We start from the raw sequence: 20,851 nt of genomic DNA on the forward strand, positions 1-20,851 counted from the left end.
ACACTAGTGGAACAGTTTTGCTGGGAGTTTTTTAAATGAGGTACGGCATTCAGATTCCGTGACAAAGACCACAAACACACATGAGCTGCAGCTTATTTAATGCTTTAAAAAAAGGAAACACGCTTTTGCCGACCATCGTCATTCCAAAATTCTCCAACTCAGTAAAACTCTTTGTACAAACACTACAGTGTCCTTAAAAAATAAAAATAAAAAAAGGAATGACTTTCATTTAAGTGGCACATCCTAAAGATCTGTTTTCTACCATCGATTTCAGTTAATAATCAGGGAAAGATTTAGAGTTGAAGCAGAATCGGAGAAATGACACATTTGGGTAGAAGTAGGTGCTTGGCTTTGAATCTGAACAACAAAAAATAATAATAAATCAGCCAGATCTGGACCAGTATTGTGTGACGTGTTCCAGGTCCAGGTAACGTAACATTACGAGTCAATGCATAGTCGTGTCATTATGATTATATAGTGTGATTAAAGAAAGTGCAGTAAAATGACATCTGTTAATTTACTTTACTCTGTACATCAGCTTCATTAATTAATAAACCTGAAATTATATTAGTTAAAAACAAACAAAAGATTAAAATCTTCTCCTTTTGGCTTGAGGTGTCAAACACAGTTTGTGCTTTTTAACGTCTTCCTAGATCACGTGTTCTTCCAGACCATTTCCTATAATTCCACGGCATTCCTCGGTAAGAGACGCGGCTCTTCTCTCAGTGCTGGAATGATAAATGCCGGACAGCACATTGACTCCAGGATACACAAAGTCCTCCAGAAGTGCCACGTCACACTTCCTGACTGTTAGTCATGTTCCCAAAAATGATAAAGGTGTTAATATTATAAACATAACAGAATAAATTATCCTAAAAATCCCTGCAGAGAGGGGGTGAAATTTCAATCAGTGACTCTATTCATCCCATACTACTCCAGAAGTGGTGTTAAGATCAGGGACATCCATCTACTTCCTCCAGGGAGATGAACATCTCTCTCGATTCTTCCACGTCGGCTCAAATTAAAACACTCGACACTGACACCTTGGTGGATCTTCCTCTCTTGGGGACAATAATCGGTGCATCATCTAGAGAAAACAGATATGACGTTTCACACTTCGCTGTAATACTTGGCACATTAGAGGAATAATCTTTACCTCAGACATCTGTGGTTAACAAGAATTAGCACATTTCTCTGTACTAAGAAGTGAACAGATAACCTGTTATAATAAATGTTTAAGGAAAGTTTTCGTAAAACTCCCTTCATTCTTTACTCACGGTTAATAATTTGCGGTTATCAAGTGATTTGTGAGGATTTTTTTTTTTTTTTTTTTAGGTGCAACCCCCTTCAAAAGTATCGGGAAATTCTGTTCCATTATCTCATATTTATCTTCTGATTTCAAACCCAGATCTCTTCATTTGTAAAAACAAAATACTTGGCCTTGCTGTTTCATTACTTTCTGAGGGGACTTTACTTGGGCATTACATAACATTTAGGCAAGTGTAATTACCTCTGCAAAGTAAATATGACACTACAACATCTTTACTAAGACCTGTGTACCATATACATCTCTTCCTTAGATATTTATTGTGTAAATGTCAGGAGTGTAAATGTTCACTCTAATTTATTCATGGACAATTCCCATTCACACCAGTTAAGTCTTCCCATCTAGCTGAGCAAAGGCTATTCTATACTTCCTTCAAGACATGTAAAGCCAGACAAGCACACATCTTTTCAAACTGTGAGTACCATAACACACTTATTTAGAAAAGAGCTACATCTTTCCTTATTGCATGCATGAGCCTAGTGTTGATTTGACAGGAAGCGGAGAGGGGAGATTTTTTGACTTCATTGTCTGTACTTGATTAATGAGCTGAATAGATACAGAAGCCAAAAGTAGCACAGGTCATTTTAGTGGTCCTAGCAAGTAATCCACTCACCTGAGGGAACATAGTTCTCAGCAAGGTGTCTGTCTTTTTCAATAAAAAGGGCTGTAGCCAGGAAGAAGCCTCCGCCCACCACGGCCACAAAAGAACAGAGCAGGAGGGAGGTCTGCAAAGAGCGGAACTGCCACATGTAAGAGTCCGCCCGTTTCAGTGAATCTGACACCTAACACGGAAAAAGGAGACGAGTGAATTATTAATTGAGCGATACAACGGAATAAACTGCAGATATCACAGTGCCACACACCACTCCTATGAGGTAGGGACTCCCAGCATCTCCCAGCAGGTGAGACAAAACGATCTGGAAAGCCTCTGCGGTGGAACGCCGTGTGGGGACGACAACATACTGGGGGTGAGGGAGACAGAAATAGATGTGTGATAAATCTTTAATGCACGTCTCAAACTATTAATAAATAGAGGAAAGCAGAGGAGGACGCTCACCAGGAGGATGTCAGCCACGATGGCCCAGTTCATAGAGAGGAACATCTCACCAAAAAAGATGAAGACCTGAGTCAAACAAGAAATATACACAAAGGTCATGCCAAGACAATGCCACATCTAAGGAGGCAAAGGTGCAGGAGTCAATCTATAACACAGCTACACACACACACACACACACACACACTCTGTATGGACAGGACTATAATTTTTATATTATATAATATATATATATATATATATTTTTAAAATAAATAAATAAACTTTGCTTTACTTAAGGTTTTGGGTTATGCTTCTCATCAAAAAAAAAAGTATTTGTCTGTGGCATCAGTCGGGTTGGTTTCAGATTTTGGTGGGGATTTTCACACTCAGTGCACGAGTATAGTCATTTGTGGGCAGAAGCTACACGATGTACTGTACTCTTGCACGATTTTATGCATTGTACTCTGCAACATGATTGGCTGATTAGGTAACTGTATGAATTTTCTGGTGTACACGCGTTTCTAATAAACTGGTCAGTGAGTGTCATTTGTAATGTAACTTCCAGCAACACCTGTCAGAAATAAACAAATTAGATGCAAACTATTGACTACAGTCTACAGTGATATCACTGTAGTAAGCAGTAAACGTACATTGTGAATAAAATTGAGATCTGACCTACCCCAGGGTAAAAAATTTCCTGGGTACAATGACAACTAAACAAGAATATGCCTGAAACAAGGGGCTTAAGATATTGAGACAAAATAAACGTGATGATATAAATGTGTAAGTCTTCCAATGCATATTTGAATAGAAATCTCTTTACTAAAATATAATCCAGGGCATTAAAAAAAAAAAAAAAAAAAAAAGAGTAGTGACATAAATGAAAGAAAAGGTGTAAAATGGGTGTAAAGTGTGAGAAATGAAACGTGAGAAAGAACAGCAAGGGTGAGAATGAGGAAGAAAAAGATGGTAGCAGTGTGAGGCATACTCACGTAGGTAGCTATGGTGCTGCCCTGGGCGAAGACGATTGACAGATAGAGGAAGGGAGCAGCGAGGAGGAGGCCAGCAGCACACACGAGTGGGTCAGCACGTGGCGTTCTCTTCCTCAGATGCTGACTGACTGCGCCACCCATCCCTACACCCAACACTCCTGTCACACAAGTGATGATGCCGAAAACCACACTAAAGAGAATAGAGGCAGGGTATTAGAATAATCAGACACTGTGCCACAATAAACAGGTGCCATAGTGTGTGTGTGTGTGTGTGTAAGGATTTTTTTTCTCTGTTCAATCAAAATACAAGAAGTGGCCCTGAGAGAAACAAACAAAAAAAAGTTTTCACTAAACTGGAACTGTCACCATGACAACAGTAAGAGCAGTGTGTCAGCGTTATGCTGCAGAAAATGAGGCTGAACAGACACTTAACAGTAAACTGCAATGTACTAAAAACATCTGTAACATCTGTGCGCCATATGATCAGAAATGGGAAAAGGCCGTTGTGTCCATTAAACGCTCCAGAGATACCACTGTGTTCGAGGCATGCATTAAGGTGCCAGGATGTGTGTGTGTGTATAACCTGTCAGAGGTGCCACAGCCTTGCTGGACACATGGCTGCCTCTCTCCAGTAAAGACTGCTGCTCTGTAGAGGAAGGCGGGAGCCCAAAGTGCAAGCGATCCTGTGACGAATGCCACTGCCGTGAAACCAAACGTCGACAGAACAAAACTCTTACTGCAGAAAAAAATAGATGGGGTATTGTTAAAATATAAGAGAAAAACATTCGAGAATACCATCAGTGACACAACCACCCATGACCTAGACACTTTCTAGGTGGTAGCAGTGGCATACTCTCTCGCTCTCCTCTGTCAATCACAGTGACACTACCTACTGTATGTTGATCTGTTAGTTCATGTATGTGGAAGAGGGCAGATAGCTCTCTGTTACTCTGTGCTGTGATGCATCCTGAGCAGCAGTTTAAATAGATAAGGAGTTTAGCTTCACATGTCCCAGAGGAAGACGGTGTTTTTTTTACCGTTCCCAGACATGTGACAGAGAGAGATAGCTAGTGGGTATAAATTTGTGATTGATCAAATGAGGAAAATACGACGTGAAAAAGATATACTATAGCTTTTTATTATATACTACTTTAAAGTTTTTCCATCAATTTTTTTTTAAATTGTCAAGTTTCAAAGGTTGTCTACGCTATAATAAATTGACAATTGAAGATGTCGAGGTTTGCTCTCAGTCAAGCGAAGTCTATTGACTAAACAGTGAACCAAGGATTACAGAATAACAAGAAAAATCAGAACACTACTGACTTCTTGAAGAGAGCGTTCATGTCTGCAAGCCAGCCGGTCCTGTGCAGGGTGTGCTCGGACCGAGCCTCTATAGCACCACGTTTGGGCTCCTTCACCACAAAAACCAGCAAGAACACTGCTAAAAGTCCCAACGCTGGTGTCACCTGACAGAGAGAGACAGGCATGGGGGTGTCATTACAAGTGTGAATACTGCATCAGAGTGAAACTGCAAGTTTGCAAATGGAACATGATGTGTAAGAAGACCTACCCTCAGAGCCCAGTGCCAGTCTCCCACACTTTTATTCACTACTGATCCCACTATATACCCCAGGCCACTGGCAAAGAGAGAGGGAGAGAAAATAAATGAATGATATCATATGGTAAAGACCGCCCAAACCCTCAACTCCAAAATTTTTCAGACAAGGAACCTGAACAATATCGAGACAGTAAATGCAGGTAAACTCAACAGTGATCCTTTTTCAAAACTAGCATGATGTTTCTGCATCCTTTTAAGGAATTAAACTTAACTACAAGATTTCTGTGGGAGGTCCTGGTAACTATGTCACCGCGAAAAGAAGAAATGTGATGAGGCTGCACTAACTCGTAAATGTATGACAATAGGTTTAGAACCTTAATGTCTTGAGAATTTTACATCATGGATATCCTTTCCTCCAAAATGTCTCTATGTTCAGAAATTCCTTATGTTCAAATAGCACTGTTACAGACTTTCCAGACACGCACATGAACTGTGAACAAACATCATCATCTTTGCTTTGCAAGCTTACCACAAGCTCAAATGATGCCAGTGTCATGCTGCTTACATCACGTCTTTGATTCAACATAATGGTTACGTTCTCTAATTTACAGTGGAAATGAAAAACAGGAAGTCATCCATGAACTATGTAACTCTCGTAACTGAGGAAACCTTTAGTTCCTCAAAAGATTTCTGACTCATGGTGCTAGCATGTCTGTGATTTTTAAGGCTTTAACTAGTGTTTCGAATGGGATATTCCCATAGGTTCTAGAGGAGGAAAGTAGATCATTTTATGCTATTCTTCAATATACCATGAACACTCTGAAACATTCACATACAATTTGTACGATTCACAGTAATTCATCAGGCTTGTTTACAGCTCTTCATCAGCTACGGTTAAGTCACTTGTTGCAGTGTTTAAAAACAGTTCCAGGAGGAAAGACTTCAGTATATTTCTCACCTGCCCACAGGGATAGCAAAGTAAAAGACAGACAGCATGGCTGTTCTCTTCTCCTTGATGAAGAGGTCTGCAATGATGGTGGGAGCGATGGTGGAGTAACTGGCCTCGCCGACCCCCACTAACCCCCGTGTCAGCAACAACGCCCAAAAATGCTGGCACACAAAAAGACAGGCAGCAATTGTTCAGTCACTTAATCACACTCAGACATTATTCTCTGGCGTTGTTTAGTAATGTATGCAAATGTATGAAAAACACATGAGTTACTTTTAAGGAACAGGTTTAATTATGCTACTAACATCTTTGGTGACATAGGAACTGGCTAATGTCACTAAGGACCAGAAGGTGATGCCCCCACACATGATCAACTTCCTGTTGTACCTGTCACCCAGATAACCAAAGACAGGAGCAAGAAACATGTAGCTGCAGATAAAGACTGAGAAAACAGGGATACAGTTAGTTTTCGTACTCATGGCACATACTTTCATGACCCTAATAATGATAATAATAAGCATCATCATCATCATCATCATCATCCTCATCATCCTCATCATCCTCTCACCAGTCTGGAGCAGCCCAGATTTGCCATCACTGATGACGAAGAACTTCTCAATATCAGTAAGCACACCTACAGGAAAGGACACCATATTTAGAAATTTGATGCAAATTAGAAAGTATGTACTGGTCAGCTTCCTTCATATTTCCACGAACAAACAAATACATTAGAAAGCTTTTGGTTTGGCCATTTTTAGATTAAAATTTCATTCATTATATTTGTACACTGCTTTGAACAATGAACATATGCTATACTTGTACATAAAGATTACAATACCAAAGGTTATTTATTGAAATGTGATTTCTTGATTAAATATAGAAGATTGTGGGTCCTAATGTCCGCTGCGTACCCTATATAGAGCTCCCTGTTCCACATTACAGCTTTAGCTGACTGAGACCAGACATTCAATGGTTCAGTGATATTGACTGTGCAATACAACACTTGAAAGGGAGATAACGTGAGCCTCACATGTGGTACATCAATAGACTTTGGAAACTTTCTTGCTCAGATACAGTAATGCTGAATGCTGCCTGAAAATGAATGCCATGTGATTCCAGTGCTGCCAATTTCCAGTCTATTCATCTTCACTTCTATAAAATTCTGGAGACTAAGCAAATAACCTGACATGGTATTTCAGAAAGGAGAAGATTCGTTTGATATTTTAGAGCCTTGCTTTTGTTTTCTTTAAAACGATTTAAGTCCATCTTGTACAATATAGCTGAAAGGTACAATGTGTGTGCACTTTGTTGTATAGGTATATACCTGCTACAGTGAATCTGTCCATATAGTTCAGCAAGTTGATGTAGCAAAGGACTGCAACGGTAACCACTGCTCTCTTACTGGACACTCCACTCACACTCTCTGCCTCCGGCTGATTTGAATGCCCCTCCCCCTTTATATCTGTCCCCTCCCCTTCTTCATCGGACAAGAAGGGTGTGGTATCTGCGGTCGGCTCGCCAAATGACATCGCTGCTGCACACATAAACACACACATAGAGAGAGAAAGAGAGAGAGAATTAATGTAAGAGATTTACCCATGAAACACCAAAAAGAGACTAAAGCATGAATAAAAACAGTTAAACTTGTGTGCACTGATCCTTTTCAGAAAGCAGAAGTGTACAGGAGAGGTGGTCTGTGGCTTCACATAGTCAAACCAAGTACACATGAAACGCAATGCTTCAGTGAAGCTGAACATATATATATATACACGAGAGTGCTCACCAGGAATGCCTCAGCATACAGTGTAGAAATGAAACCTGAGAGTCTTTAGCTTGTGTAGGTGAAGTTCAAATGTTTAAGCAGACTTTAAAACAAACGCTGAACTACTTACACCTTCTTAAACTATTCAATCTAGAGAAATCCATTAAAATGTGTGCATGAATGTGCAGCCACATTCACCCAAATGTCAGGACAAATTAATTTATTTGAAAGCACCTGTATATGGTCCTGTACTTTTCTCATTACAAAAATGTCTGAATGGCTGATTTAACGAAACATCTGGCATGTCAGCGTATTTTGTATTTGTTAAGTGATGTATGAGGCAAGGGTTCCGAACAAATAATGAACCATGAATTGTTAATAATTCAATAAATACGCACAGAATTATGACCAGTTTTAAAGTATATGTTTGAGTGTGAAAGATTGCAAACTCTTTGGAGAGACTGCAAACAAACAGGTCATTTAGCGTGTCAGCTTTAGATGCCTTAGATTTTCAAGTAAAAAGTAACAGTCATCTTGTTAATGTAAACACAAATAGTGGATTATTAAAAATGATATTATATCTCCTGTTCCAAAGATACGCTATTACCAAAAGTTTTGGGACACCCCGATAAATCATTGAATTCAGGTGTTGTTTATCCCCTTAATTCCAGTGACAGGAACTCTCAATGCTTTAGCATACCAAAACATTTTGAATAATTTCATGCTCCCAACCAACTTCGTGGGGTGTACAGTTTGGGGATGACCCCTTCCTGTTCCAACATGACCGCACACCAGTGCACAAAGCAAGGTCTATAAAGACATGGATGAGTGAGTTTGGTGTGGAGGAACTTGACTGACCTGTACAGAGTCCTGACCTCAACCTGATAGAACACCTCTGGGATGAATTAAAGCGAGTCAGGCCTTCTCGTTCAACGAAATCCCTCCCAGAAGAGTTGAAGCTGTTATAGCCGCAAAGGACGGGCCAACTCCATATTATATCCATGTGCATGGAGGTTAAGGTCAGGAACTGGAACTAAGGGGTCAAGCCCAACCCCCGAATTCAATGATTTGGAGGGGTGTCCCAAAACTTTTGGCAATATAGTGTATCTCCAGTGATATAAATATTCTCTATAAAATTGCATGCCAACAGTTTTCCCTTATAACAATTACAGTCACTACATATTGTGTAAACATCTTGTAGATCCTCTCAGTAATGTCCGCCCCTCTTTCTTCTTGACTTATCTGCAACTGTACCAGATATCTCATGACCCTATACATATAAGGTCGAGAGATAGAAAGGGTCATGACAAGCCTATTTATCCTCATAACCTTGCCTGATGTTTCGTACAACTAACTCCAGCCACAATTTCTAAACTGTTTTTTTTTTTTGTAAGCATACTTGCCACCTATACAACACATGAAATGCAGACATCTGCGCTGTATAATCACAGTTTTGTCAGAGGTGCATTTATTTCTGCTGACTAAACGGCTTCATATCCTGAATATTGACCAACATCTAGGAGGAAAAAAACTAGGTTAGTCCAGCAGCGCGTGCACGGCAGATGACACTCTGGAGATAAAAGACGTCATGTCATATTTTTTAAAAAGTCTTAATATTAGAAATATTTCTAAAGTGTACACAGTCTACATGACGAAGGGGAGGGGGAAAAAATCCTTGTGTGTAACATCAAGCCGCATTCAGATCACATTACACTAGGAAGCAAACCGTCACTGTCTTAGCAAAGGGACACTACTTATATTGATCAGAAAGTATGACAAAAGAGAGACACATGACATGCTTGTTAATTATCCCAAAAGTGATATGTAAACGGAATGAATAAAGCCGTGTGATGGTTAGTTAGTGATGATTATAAGAAGCATCATTACTCCAGTTGTTTACCTGCAGTTGCGGCTTGAAGTCAATCCGTTTACGGGACTTTCACACTGTCTCTTCAAGCAGCTCTATTAGTTTACACGTATAAATGTTAGCTTGACCGAAACGCTAACATTTTGCAGGCGAAAGACCCAAGCAACCCGATAATATAACCATATATATATTTTTTGCTTTGTTTGTCCCGGTTGTTGTTGCTCTGAAACAGCACTACGGCGCCGCCATCTTGAATTAGCTCCGAATTTTCGTTACGTCCTCTTTTTTTTTTACGTCACTCACTTCGGATTGGCCAGAGACGACGACATCTGTTTAGGTCCCGCCCCCTTTTCCACACGACATGCCTCTAATGAAGCAAATAGAATCACATGATAAACAGAGCAGGACACATTTTGACACAATTACACGAGGCCTGATTTGTTCTGAAAATTAAAATAAACTAGATCTCCAATAAATTGTTTCACACTTAAATAATATATTTTTAACATTTAAATATTGGCAAAAGTTTTGGGAAGCCCTGATGTGTATAAGCTTGGGACTGGACAAACAGTATGATAACAACAACAACAACAACAACAACAACAATAATAATAATAATAATAAAAACAACAACAATAATTTTTTTGTTTAATATTTAAAAAAAAAATTATGAAGCTTTAATTATTTAAGCCTAATATGTAATGTTTTCTCTTACTGATGAGTGAGAATAACTTTTAAACAAAGCATTCAGTCATGCACTGTCTAGTCAGTAAATCAAATCAGTCATCAATAAGATAACAATAAAAAAATGATCAATGACAGTGTTTAACTTTTAATGAAGACCCAACTCAACAACGGATTACAGGAAGTCTTTTATTATTATATATAATATATATTACACACAAACTCAAATTCAAACCGCAGAAAGTAAAAAAAAAAAGGCAAATGAAACACTGCTTTAAAAATTTAGGCCCAGACATCAATGACATCACCGTCCTCCATATCCAGCTGTAAAGGTGTCTGATTGCGCGTCACCTTTAACCCATCAAACAGAAATCTGACTTTGCGCTTAGCAGCGGCAGACAGACCTGAGGTGTACTGTGACAGGACGGACCCCAGAGGAGCATTCTGAGTGGTGGAGAGAGTAGAAAATCAATACAGATGTACATCACTGTAGGACAACAAACACGTAAAATAAAAACAAAAGAAATAAAGAAATAAAAAGAAGGTCTGGAACTTCACAGACCTTTTGTACGGAATATTCCTTTGCAGATCCTTTTTCTTTGCCCTGCAGTCGCACAGTGATGACATCACAGCTGCTTTCATCTTCTTTGTCGTCTGTTATCACGAGACAGTCTGGGCACAGGCACAAAAGGCAAGATGTAGAGGAAAAACTCTCAGCCATAATAATAGATGACTAATGACTATAATGAATTAATCAGATTCATTTCACTCACCTATGATGTCTGCAATGCCCAGATCCAACTGCGTGATTGTGGAGCGCACAGGAAGCTCAGCATCATTCCTCATTAGCAGTATTTTAGAAGGCGGGACATTAAGTTTGACAGATAACTGAGCTACAGCCTTGCTCAGAGGATCTGTCTGCAAATGAAAATCAGATTATTATATCTTACTGCTGGGGTAACATCAAATATAGTTCTGCTTTCCCTTAGCAACAAAGACATTATACAGGACACTGTCTTGCTATCACTGTGTGAAAACACTCCATCTTACCGAAAGCACAGGAATTTTGTGCACGTCCAGTTGGCAGCGGAATTTCAGTGAGATTTCCTGGGCACGTTTTCTGCGCTTAGGTTTGGCTGTGCGTCTTTTCGGTTTATCCTCAGAGGAAACAATTATAATGTCATTGTTCCTATCATAGCAGTTGATGTCACTGACGTCTAGAATATCTTCAGGTGTTTTTGATGTTAAACACAGGAGCGAGCTCAGGGCATCCAGTTTCTGGTTGTGTTCTCTATAACAATGAAAAATCTTTCAATTACTTCTTCAACTAATACATTTTTCATTTCGTTTTTTAAATCATTGAATTTTTTATAAAATTCAAAGTCAGGAACTAAACATGAATTTTAAAAATCACACAACTGCTATGAGTTACAACTTCCATACTTTGGGCATTCTAGGTTTATTTTCTATTAAAAAATTTATTAATACATTATTTATTAATAAAAGCGCACACACAGTCATTCACACACTTTGGACAATTTAGAGATACCAATCAGCCTCAGTTCAGGTCCATGGACTGTGGTAGGAAACCCATGAAGCATGGAAAGGCAAATATAATAATTCTCATTAAAAACAAACTCACCCTGTTATATTAGAGCATTAAAACATATTAAATGTAATGAATTACCCACATTTAGTAAATAACCCACTCAATAATTTACTCAGCTATCATTCTTGTGCTTGTATAAGTAATATTAAAGTCACGAGTGAAACTCACCGAGGTTTATCTGGTCCTAGCTCCTCCTCAGAGTCACTCAGGTTTATGCTGAATGCTTCTCCATTGACCTCTATTCAACCAAAAAACAGTAGAATTGGATTCTTCATCCATACACAATTATATAGATAAAGTGCACCATCTACATGACACTACACGGCATATGTAGCACTGGGATTATGCGACACATCCTGAAAGGCCTAAACCATTATTTGTTGAAAAAAAAAAGCACACATTTCAAGAGTGAGTTTGTATCCTGGTAAAGAAGGGCTACCTGTGCAGTTTGTTTTTCTGAAGACAGATGGCTTCATTCGAAGGCTCCGGGTGACCTGAAATCAAATGATAATGACCATCAGATTTTCAGCAACCTTTATGTCTGATCAATATAATGTCTATCGCTGAGTATGACATTCTTTAACAGGCAAACATGTAGACTGCTTAGTGAAAGAATTCTAAAAGAGAAGTGGCAAGAAGGAAATCAAATTAAACATGAATTTTTTAATGGTTTTTATTTTTTAATTTATTGTTACATACACAATCATGGCCAATAGGACGTATACTGATATGCTTTTCAATTGTCTGTGTGATAAAAGTATGAAATATAAACAATTTAAAAAAAGAGAATAAAATAGATTAGAAAAAAGAGAAAAACCCTTGCTGAGAAAATGTGGCAGGTAAAAAAAAATAAAAGATAAAAGAGGTGGATAACTGACATTTTCTTGATGTTAGAACTTTACCTTATTGGAGTAAATAGGTCCTGATGTGATGGCTGAAGGTTCGAGGACACGCCTTCGTTTGGAGGGTGGATTTGGGGGGCTCAGTCCAATAATCTCAACATCACTGTCACTGTCAAATTCCTGGATCAGGCCAGAGGAAAAAGAGGAAAAGATAAAATAAGACTTGGCGTTAACAGTACTGCCTAACACATCTGTATCATGGACTCAAACACAACAGCCTGAGACTGAGCCATGCTTCATCTTGTCTTCTGAGACTGAGTTAGATGTTATCTAGCCTCATGGCGTTTTTATGGTCCTACCAAGCTAAATGCAGATCTCTGTAGGAGAGGAAACACAGAAAGACTTCCGATCACAGCATGGAGGGATAACAAAAACAATAATCGTTGCATTGTATAAAGAGTACTCCCAATGTCTTACCGCTTCAGCCATGTTTAATTTCCCCGCGCCGAGGTGTGAAGGGAGAAATTAAATCTCAGCCAATAGCAGTTCAGAACGGACCCGGAAGCGGCGCGCGCGCGCGACCCGATGCTTAATTTACTGGTAGTGAAGTTGGGCGTTAAAATATTCCTTTATATATTCCCACCACAAATACCACTAAAATAACTAAGGATATTATTAACATTTCTTTCAGGATTTTACTGTAAATGATTAATCTGACATTAAAGCAAATATGTTCCCTCATTTATCTTCACACCTACAGAAACCAAAAGAAAAAATATTTCATACTGATATTTGCTTGTGTTTCCTTAAATGCATAATACACATCCATCCATTGTCTATACCCGGTTTATTCCTAATTAGGCTCACAGGGATCTGCTGGACCCTATCCCAGCACACATTGGGTGAAAGTCAGGGGTACACCCTGGACAGATCACCAGTCCATCAGAAGGCCACACATACACTACCAGTCAAAAGTTTGGACACACCTTTTAATTCAATGTTTTTTGTTTAGGGATTTATTTTCTACATTCTAGAACAATACTGGTGATTTCAAAACTCTGAAATAACACACATGGACTTAAGTAATCCATATGTAATGACAACAAAAAACAGTCAGTTGTTATTTTAAGACACGAAGGTCAGGAGTTCTGGAATAGTTCTTGCAAGAACAGTATTGTCAAGTGCATTTGCAAAACCCATCAAGCACCATGATGAAACTGGCTCACATGAAGACCATCCCAGTAAAGCAAGACCAAAACTGACCTCTGCTGCAGAGGAGAAGTTCATTTAGAGTGACCAGCCTCAGAAATCACCAATTAACAGCACCTCAGATTAGAGGCGTTATGAAGGCTTTACAGAGCATCAGTAGCAGACATATCTCAATATCAACTGTTCAAAGGACATTATTGTGTATTTCGGCCGCCTTCAGCATTGTTTTACAATGTAGAAAGAAATAAACATCAGGAAAGACCATGGAATTAGAAGGTGTGTCCAAACTTTTGACTGGTAGTGTATAGACAGACAACCACACACACTCACACTCACTTGTATAGGCAATTTAGAATTATCAATCCACCTATTGTACATGTTTTTGGACTGTGGGAAGAAACCGGAGTAAACCCACACAGGCATGGGGAGAACATGCAAACTCCACACAGAAAGGCCCCTGCCTGTTGGAACCCGAACCCAGGACCTTCTTGCTGTGAGGCAACAGTGCTAACCACTAAGCCACCGTAAAGTCCAAATAACATACATAATTAATGTAATTCATATCATTCATGCATGAACAATCAAAACTTTCCTCACACCCATGCAATAATCAGTAAGCAGAAACTACACAAATCTTGAAAAAGCTTCTTTATTTTGTTACGCTGTATGACTGCAGTCGCTTTCTTTAGCCCCCTCACTGACAGGAATGTTGTACAAAAACACACATGACCTAGAAATATCCCAAATTATGCTAATTCACAGTTCATAGCGATGATTAATCCAAGAGTCATGTACAAATATAAACGCACATTTAGCCCATCCCAGGTTCGTTTTCATCAGAGCTGGTATTCAGCTGTTTCAGTCCTGGTCTCAGATCCATTTGGTGACTCTATGCATCAGGAGTCTGATTCCGCGCCAGTCCTCCTAATTAAACGCCACTTAATCAGGTCCAGATCCACGCAATCCTTTTCCTCACTTTTTCTTGTTCTCCTTACAGGCCACTACATATCTTTGGGCTACGTTGAGAGGAGGCGAGTAGCCATCTGCGTAGGACGTGTCTTCAAACAGCACAGAGTAGTCGTCTTGGGGCTGCAATTTAAACAATAAGGTTAAAATATTAAGACTTACTTGATAGATTCATTTGCAGACACTTTTTTGGTCTTTATTCTTGTCAGAAGATATAAAGCATTATAATATTCGATGTAAATTGAGCCAAAATCAGTTTCAAGAACAAAATGCTGCTGGTGTAGGATCAGGATCTGGTGATGTTACAGGCTTGGGACAGGCAGCATTTTATCACCATTCATTTCCACAACTGGAAATACAGTAAGATCTGAAGAGTACAGCGAGTTTCAAACCTTAATGTTGACAAAAATCAGAACTAATCTCAATAACACAAGGAAAAAAACAACATTTTTCTAGCAACTGAATGGAGCTACTTTGAAAATGTTGATGCTGACAAAACGTAATTCAAGCAGTTACACACTTGCACCTACGTAAAAACATTTTAAGCATCACTGTGATTTGTGCCATCTAGAATTCACACATTTTTACATTATATGATTATGTTGAATTATTATTATATATTGTTATCTTAACTTTCATGATAACTAGGTGGTTAGAATTTGACTTATACTTTTTGACCTTATGTTTACTTTTAGGTGAATATCTCTTCCCCAATTTGCCACAACACTGACATTTTCACAATTTAAAGCTTGGGTGTCAGATTCATTTCCTGGCTCCTGTCCTGTACGGTGATCTAAACCATTTTCTATTATTTTAAACCCAAACCTTTAAATAGTAATGAGAATAATGGGGCCAATGACATAATCCATGACGTTTCTGAAGCCTGATCATTTTTCAAAAAATTTCATTTCATTTTATTTGACTTTTCTAGGAATTTTGGGAACCTTAATGATTTCATTTTGGAAGCTAATATATGTTCTCAAAGCCAGAAAAACACCCTGTAATAACCTCTGCAACTAACTATGTTTGTATGCTGTGTATCGCCACTTTTCCCAGACTGTTGCTCCAGCGCTCACCCGGTGTGGAGGGTTATGAATCAGGGCTCTGTAGAAGCAGGTGGTTTGTGGGTAAAGGGCCAGCACCAGCTGATCTTTGCTGAACAGTGCCTCGGGGTCTGTCTCTGGGTTAGCCTTCCACTGTGGCAGAGGGATGATTCTTCTTCGACTTAGTGTGTGTCTCCTAGAGCAACAGAGGAGAGTATGTTCAGCGGAGAGAGCACACAACAATAAATAATGAAAGAATAAATCTGCAAAGTATAAAATGGTAGTGAAGAAAATTACAGGAGAATAATCCATGACAGGTTGGTGTAATGCACCCAGATGAAAAGATGAGTTACTGTTGAAGCTGATTATTTTCCACAACTTGTTTTTTTTTTTTTTACACAACAATTTATATATAAAAAAACAATTTTAACAACATTTAATGTTGTGGAAAATCTGTGAAACATGTTAGTTCCCGTTATCACACAAGTTCTTGAAGCTAGAAACAGTCGTTCTCTCACCAGCCTCAATTTCTCTCTCTCTATAAGCTTATTAGTAAAGAAAATGCAGGTTGTCATGTTACTCGTGTCCTCCGACATGAAAACACTCTGGTGAGGGAAATCTTATTGAGGTTTAACACAGCGTGTGACACTGGGAGTTGGTAACTGAGACAATGGAGACGCATGCTTTTACACTATAAGGCCAAAGTGTTGTGGACACCTGACCTTCACAAAACCTTCATTTGGACCCACTTTGCTGTTATAATAAGCTCCACTCTTCTGGGAAGGCTTTGCATTAGATATTACGGTGTGGCTGTGGGGCTTTGTGCTCTTTCAGACACAAGAGCTTTAGTAAGGTGCAGTCAGCATTTCAGTTCATCCCAAAACGTCTCAAGCTACTTAAGCTCTTCCACTCTACCCTCAGCAAACAATGTCATGGTGGATCAAGTTTGGGCTTCTGAGTTCCAGTAAATGAAAACTTTAACCTATCGCAAACAATGACATCCTATACAATTGTGTGCTTCCAACTGTATGGGAACAGTTTGGGGAAGAACAACATATCTGTATGATATGTTGTTCTCATACACGATATATGTATGATGTTTCAAAAAACCTTTGGCTAATGCATATTGTTCTCTGATAAATAACAGCATTTATCAGTTTTTAATCTGTTTAGTATTAGTCTTAGATAAAAAAAATGGAACATCCCCTTTACGAGTCCATGTGACTAGGTTCCTGCAATGATTGTGAATTACAGCCCTTACTGTCAGAGCTGCTGTTGATCTTCTGAACAAACACTGTGCACATTTATACTGTGGTATACATGTAAATATCAGAGATGCCACTTACTCCTTTCCTTCCTCATCAATATCATCCACTTCATACCTAAGAAAAGAATGAAGTTAGATTAAGAACCCAGATTTAAGTAACAGATACATTTCTGCTTAGCTTTGACCATTTCTTAGTGGTTAGAATCTGGTCACAGCAAATCCTGGTTCTACAGACGTTGAAGTGGTAGGAGTATTATTATTATTTTTATTATTATTATTAGTAGTAGTAGTAGTAGTAGTAGTAGACAGGTACTTGTTGGTGGAGTGGTTGTAGCTGACCACTTCTGCTAGGATCCACTGTTCATCTCCATCCACAGCCTTCACCCGAGCTGCCACCTTATCACCCTGCTTAGCCACGTAGTCACTGCTCGCGGGTATCGCTCCACACAGAGGGGGTGGACTAAAGCAGAGAGACAACAGCAACAGAATAGTTATACTTAAACACTCCACTGTTAGGATAATCAAAGAATGGACAAACGAAGTATACGAGCGGTTACCTTTCACCCGGTTTGCCGATCCATAGAGGAAGCGTCATTGCAGATTGCTGTAACAGGGTCATTAGTACACCTCTACGCATGGTCTTCCTGGGTGGGTCACTGTCGTTGTACACCCCTGCCATCCTTGCAGCTGAGAGACGAGAAAGAAGCGTGTGTCAGTCGCAAAAATACTGAAACTTCAGGCACCAAAAATCTGAAATTACTACTTTCCCCACTAATAGAAATAACAATAACACCACTAAGGACGTCAAATTCTATTGGTTCTTGCTTTGCCTAAGTCGTGATAAATATGACGTACATAAACACCTAAACATTGACAGCTAAACTGTAACACACTCACCGATACGTCTCTCTTCCAGTAGTGATTTAATTTCTGCGATCTTGTCAAGAGCGTGGCGCAATATACTGCAGAAGAAAACATGGAAAACTGTGTTACACGTTAAAAAGGCACAAGCGAAATAGAGCCGTGTTTTCAATACCACAAGATGGTGCTCTCTGTTTACAGTCTCATGAAGTAAAATCCAAATAATAGAGAGATGTAGTGCTGTACATAGTGCTACAGTGTTTAGTTATTTCATTAGTAATACTGACACTGACCCAGAGACAGGTTTTGTGCTTCCACATATTTGGCTGGTGAATGGTGCATGTGTACTACGTTATATCTACCTGCATTCAGCTTCTGCATCTGCTTTAGCCGTTGTGTACAGTCCACGCAGCTTTGTCCGATAGTATGGGGAAGCTGGGGAGAGAAAAAGTTCTATTTCCTTGTGTATTGCTAGTTAGCACAGAATAGTGTTTACTTAAGTAAATAAAATGGGAAATGCTGATAATATATGACAACGTAGACTCACTTTTGTTTTCTGTCTGCATCCTTTCATGTGTCTTCTGGATATTGAGTAGGTTGTGTTCGCTGCGTGAGCGCTCCTCCTGAAAATTACAGAGAGGGGGAAAAAAATACACTGAACAACAATTGCACAAGTTTTTATAACATGGTTTTATAAAATTGGTTTTTTTTGGGCAAATGGGTCTGTGTTTGTTATACTGCTTAATAAATAGTTAACCCTGCTTATGTTTCCTGTGTGCTTTGAATTTTGTCTGGTATACTGCCCATCATACACCGATCAGGCATAACATTATGACTACTGACAGGTAAAGTGAATAACACTGATGCTCTCCTCATCATGGCACCTGTTAGTGGGTGGGATATATTAGGCAGCAAGTGAACATTTTGTCCTCAAAGTTGATGTGTTAGAAACAGGAAAAATGGGCAAGCGTAAGGATTTGAGCAAGATTGACAAGGGCCAAACTGTGATGGCTAGATGCCTGGATCTCTATAACTGCAGCTCTTGTGGGGTGTTCCCGGTCTGCAGTGGTCAGTATCTAGTGATCCGATCCATCAGACGAGCTACTGTTGCTCAAATTGCTGAAGAAGTTAATGCTGGTTCTGATAGAAAGGTGTCAGAATACACAGTGCGTGGCAGCAAAATGGGGACCAACATAATATTAGGCAGGTGGTCATAATGTTATGCCTGGTTGGCGTACACCATTATGCTCATATGTATTTGTCTTTCGTCTAATATACGTATTCATTCTGATTCATGGATTTCATATCATCTTTATTTTCACATATTTATTTTGCCTTTCGTCATAACTGTTTCTTTCATGGGTTTCCAGTGACACGGAGTTTGAGAAATAAAACTTTTACTTTTTATTAGTCAATGGCACGAGTAAATATACACACTTCATTCACTTTATTAGGAAGATGTGTACATTTATCCAATTATTCAATCAACCAATCATGTAGCACATCTGCACACTAATTCAATTACTGCTACTGCCATTTTTGCACACTTCAAACTGTTACCTACTGCACATTTTATTTTGTTGCGCATTTTTTTCAGCGCTAAGTGTCCTGCACGATCTTGTGTTATTGTTTTTTTGTATTTTCTATTTCTGCACTGCCTTCTGTCTTACACTGTTTGCACATGTTGCACTTTATGTAGCTAGGACAACTACTTTCTGGCCCTAGCTTTGTATTGTTGTAGTTTCTGTTCTGTAGTTATATATTATATGTTGTCTATGTAGCACCAGGGTCCTGGAGAAACATTTCACTTCACTAAGTACTGCGTCAGCTATATGTGGTTGAAATGACAATACAACTTCTTGACTTGACAATGCACAAATCACCGGCACAATGTATAAAACCATACAGATCAGCAGTTTCTGTAATAGTCACAGAGATCATGTTTTTCTTCATTCGGATGTTTGATGTTACATTAACTGAAGTTCTTGACCTGTATCTGCATGGCTGTAGTCATTGTGCTGCTGCCACATGATTGGCTGATTGGGTAACTGCATAAATAAGCAGGTGTATCTATCAAATTGTGTCATATCGCTTTGTGTCATATTGGATGAATGATGGACTCTCCGTGTTATAACTGGGGTGAACTTAACACAAGGTAAACATTCACCTGAGTTTGTTTGATTAGTTGATGGAGCTCAGTCAGCAGCTCAGCAATTTTGGTGTCTGCAGAAACTAAAGCCATTGAGCCTGCAAAAAAAAACAGTTTCATTTATACTATTAGAACTGTTATCCACAAAAAACTCCTAAGTAAAGTAAATCAATTTGGGTGTAGATGTGAGACAACTGGCACTCTTTCATTCTCATTGCATTACTGTACAATACACAAATAAGTGCATTGCTCTACACTAATGCTCATTTCACTTAAGCGCGAGCTTCAGCCCTAATTTCTAGATTTGCATTAACTAAGTTCATGCACTGTGTACAGAATACTGAAAATACGCATCGCATGATACAGCATCTGCAATATGCATTCGACAAAAACATCAACAACTCTTTCACACTGTCACTAAACGAGTATAAACGTTCACGCGCAGCCTCACTAAAGGGACGCAACACCGCTAGCATTAGCTTTAGCATTAGTCGTACGGGTGCGCAGTTTTATAAATAATTGTAGCTTTCTAAATCTAGCATCACTGGTTTGATAACGCAGTATGAACATTTCTATGCATTTGGCAGTGCGCCAAAAGTTTAATTTAATATAAACATCTGTACCTGTGTTTAGATGCTTAATTTTTCGGTTTTGAATCGGGTTGGCTGGATAATGGAGCAGGCCTTGTACGGGAACCTGGAAGGGACAAAGCTGTTCAGGGCTTGTTTTG

The 20,851-nt window shown here is 39.1% G+C and overlaps 3 protein-coding genes across 6 annotated transcripts; all 3 read right to left on the reverse strand.

The window, feature by feature from the left end:
• Positions 1-81: 81 nt before the first annotated feature.
• spns1 (SPNS lysolipid transporter 1, lysophospholipid) lies at positions 82-9,773 on the reverse strand. 2 transcript variants are annotated; one of them, XM_058373923.1, is made up of 13 exons: positions 9,525-9,773; positions 7,187-7,393; positions 6,431-6,496; positions 6,168-6,304; positions 5,872-6,023; positions 4,926-4,992; positions 4,679-4,821; positions 3,939-4,091; positions 3,356-3,545; positions 2,385-2,450; positions 2,191-2,289; positions 1,941-2,109; positions 82-1,087 (listed from the first exon to the last, which is right to left on the reverse strand). In XM_058373923.1, the coding sequence occupies exons 2-13, from the start codon at positions 7,389-7,391 to the stop codon at positions 1,017-1,019; spliced, it is 1,518 nt and encodes a 505-aa protein (XP_058229906.1). In that variant the 5' UTR covers positions 7,392-7,393; positions 9,525-9,773; the 3' UTR covers positions 82-1,016. The 2 variants fall into 2 exon arrangements, with proteins under 2 accessions (XP_058229906.1, XP_058229897.1); XM_058373914.1 differs by having other exon boundaries at positions 7,187-7,396.
• A 624-nt stretch (positions 9,774-10,397) lies between these two features.
• Positions 10,398-13,133, reverse strand: nfatc2ip (nuclear factor of activated T cells 2 interacting protein). Of its 2 annotated transcripts, none has more exons than XM_058418831.1 (8): positions 13,104-13,133; positions 12,687-12,806; positions 12,224-12,278; positions 11,953-12,022; positions 11,226-11,466; positions 10,949-11,093; positions 10,738-10,847; positions 10,398-10,619 (listed from the first exon to the last, which is right to left on the reverse strand). In XM_058418831.1, exons 1-8 carry the CDS (start codon positions 13,113-13,115, stop codon positions 10,458-10,460), a joined length of 915 nt encoding a protein of 304 aa, XP_058274814.1. In that variant the 5' UTR covers positions 13,116-13,133; the 3' UTR covers positions 10,398-10,457. The 2 variants fall into 2 exon arrangements, with proteins under 2 accessions (XP_058274814.1, XP_058274807.1); XM_058418824.1 differs by having other exon boundaries at positions 12,986-13,110.
• A 1,337-nt stretch (positions 13,134-14,470) lies between these two features.
• On the reverse strand, positions 14,471-20,851 carry sgf29 (SAGA complex associated factor 29). 2 transcript variants are annotated; one of them, XM_058404653.1, is made up of 10 exons: positions 20,745-20,851; positions 20,140-20,219; positions 18,520-18,595; positions 18,335-18,425; positions 18,009-18,073; positions 17,669-17,798; positions 17,425-17,571; positions 17,191-17,226; positions 15,878-16,040; positions 14,471-14,924 (listed from the first exon to the last, which is right to left on the reverse strand). In XM_058404653.1, the coding sequence occupies exons 2-10, from the start codon at positions 20,212-20,214 to the stop codon at positions 14,808-14,810; spliced, it is 900 nt and encodes a 299-aa protein (XP_058260636.1). In that variant the 5' UTR covers positions 20,215-20,219; positions 20,745-20,851; the 3' UTR covers positions 14,471-14,807. The 2 variants fall into 2 exon arrangements, with proteins under 2 accessions (XP_058260636.1, XP_058260646.1); XM_058404663.1 differs by having other exon boundaries at positions 18,335-18,407; positions 20,745-20,849.

Source organism: Hemibagrus wyckioides, linkage group LG02, assembly GCF_019097595.1.
Source record: "Hemibagrus wyckioides isolate EC202008001 linkage group LG02, SWU_Hwy_1.0, whole genome shotgun sequence".
In the NCBI taxonomy this organism is placed as follows: Eukaryota; Metazoa; Chordata; class Actinopteri; order Siluriformes; family Bagridae; genus Hemibagrus; species Hemibagrus wyckioides.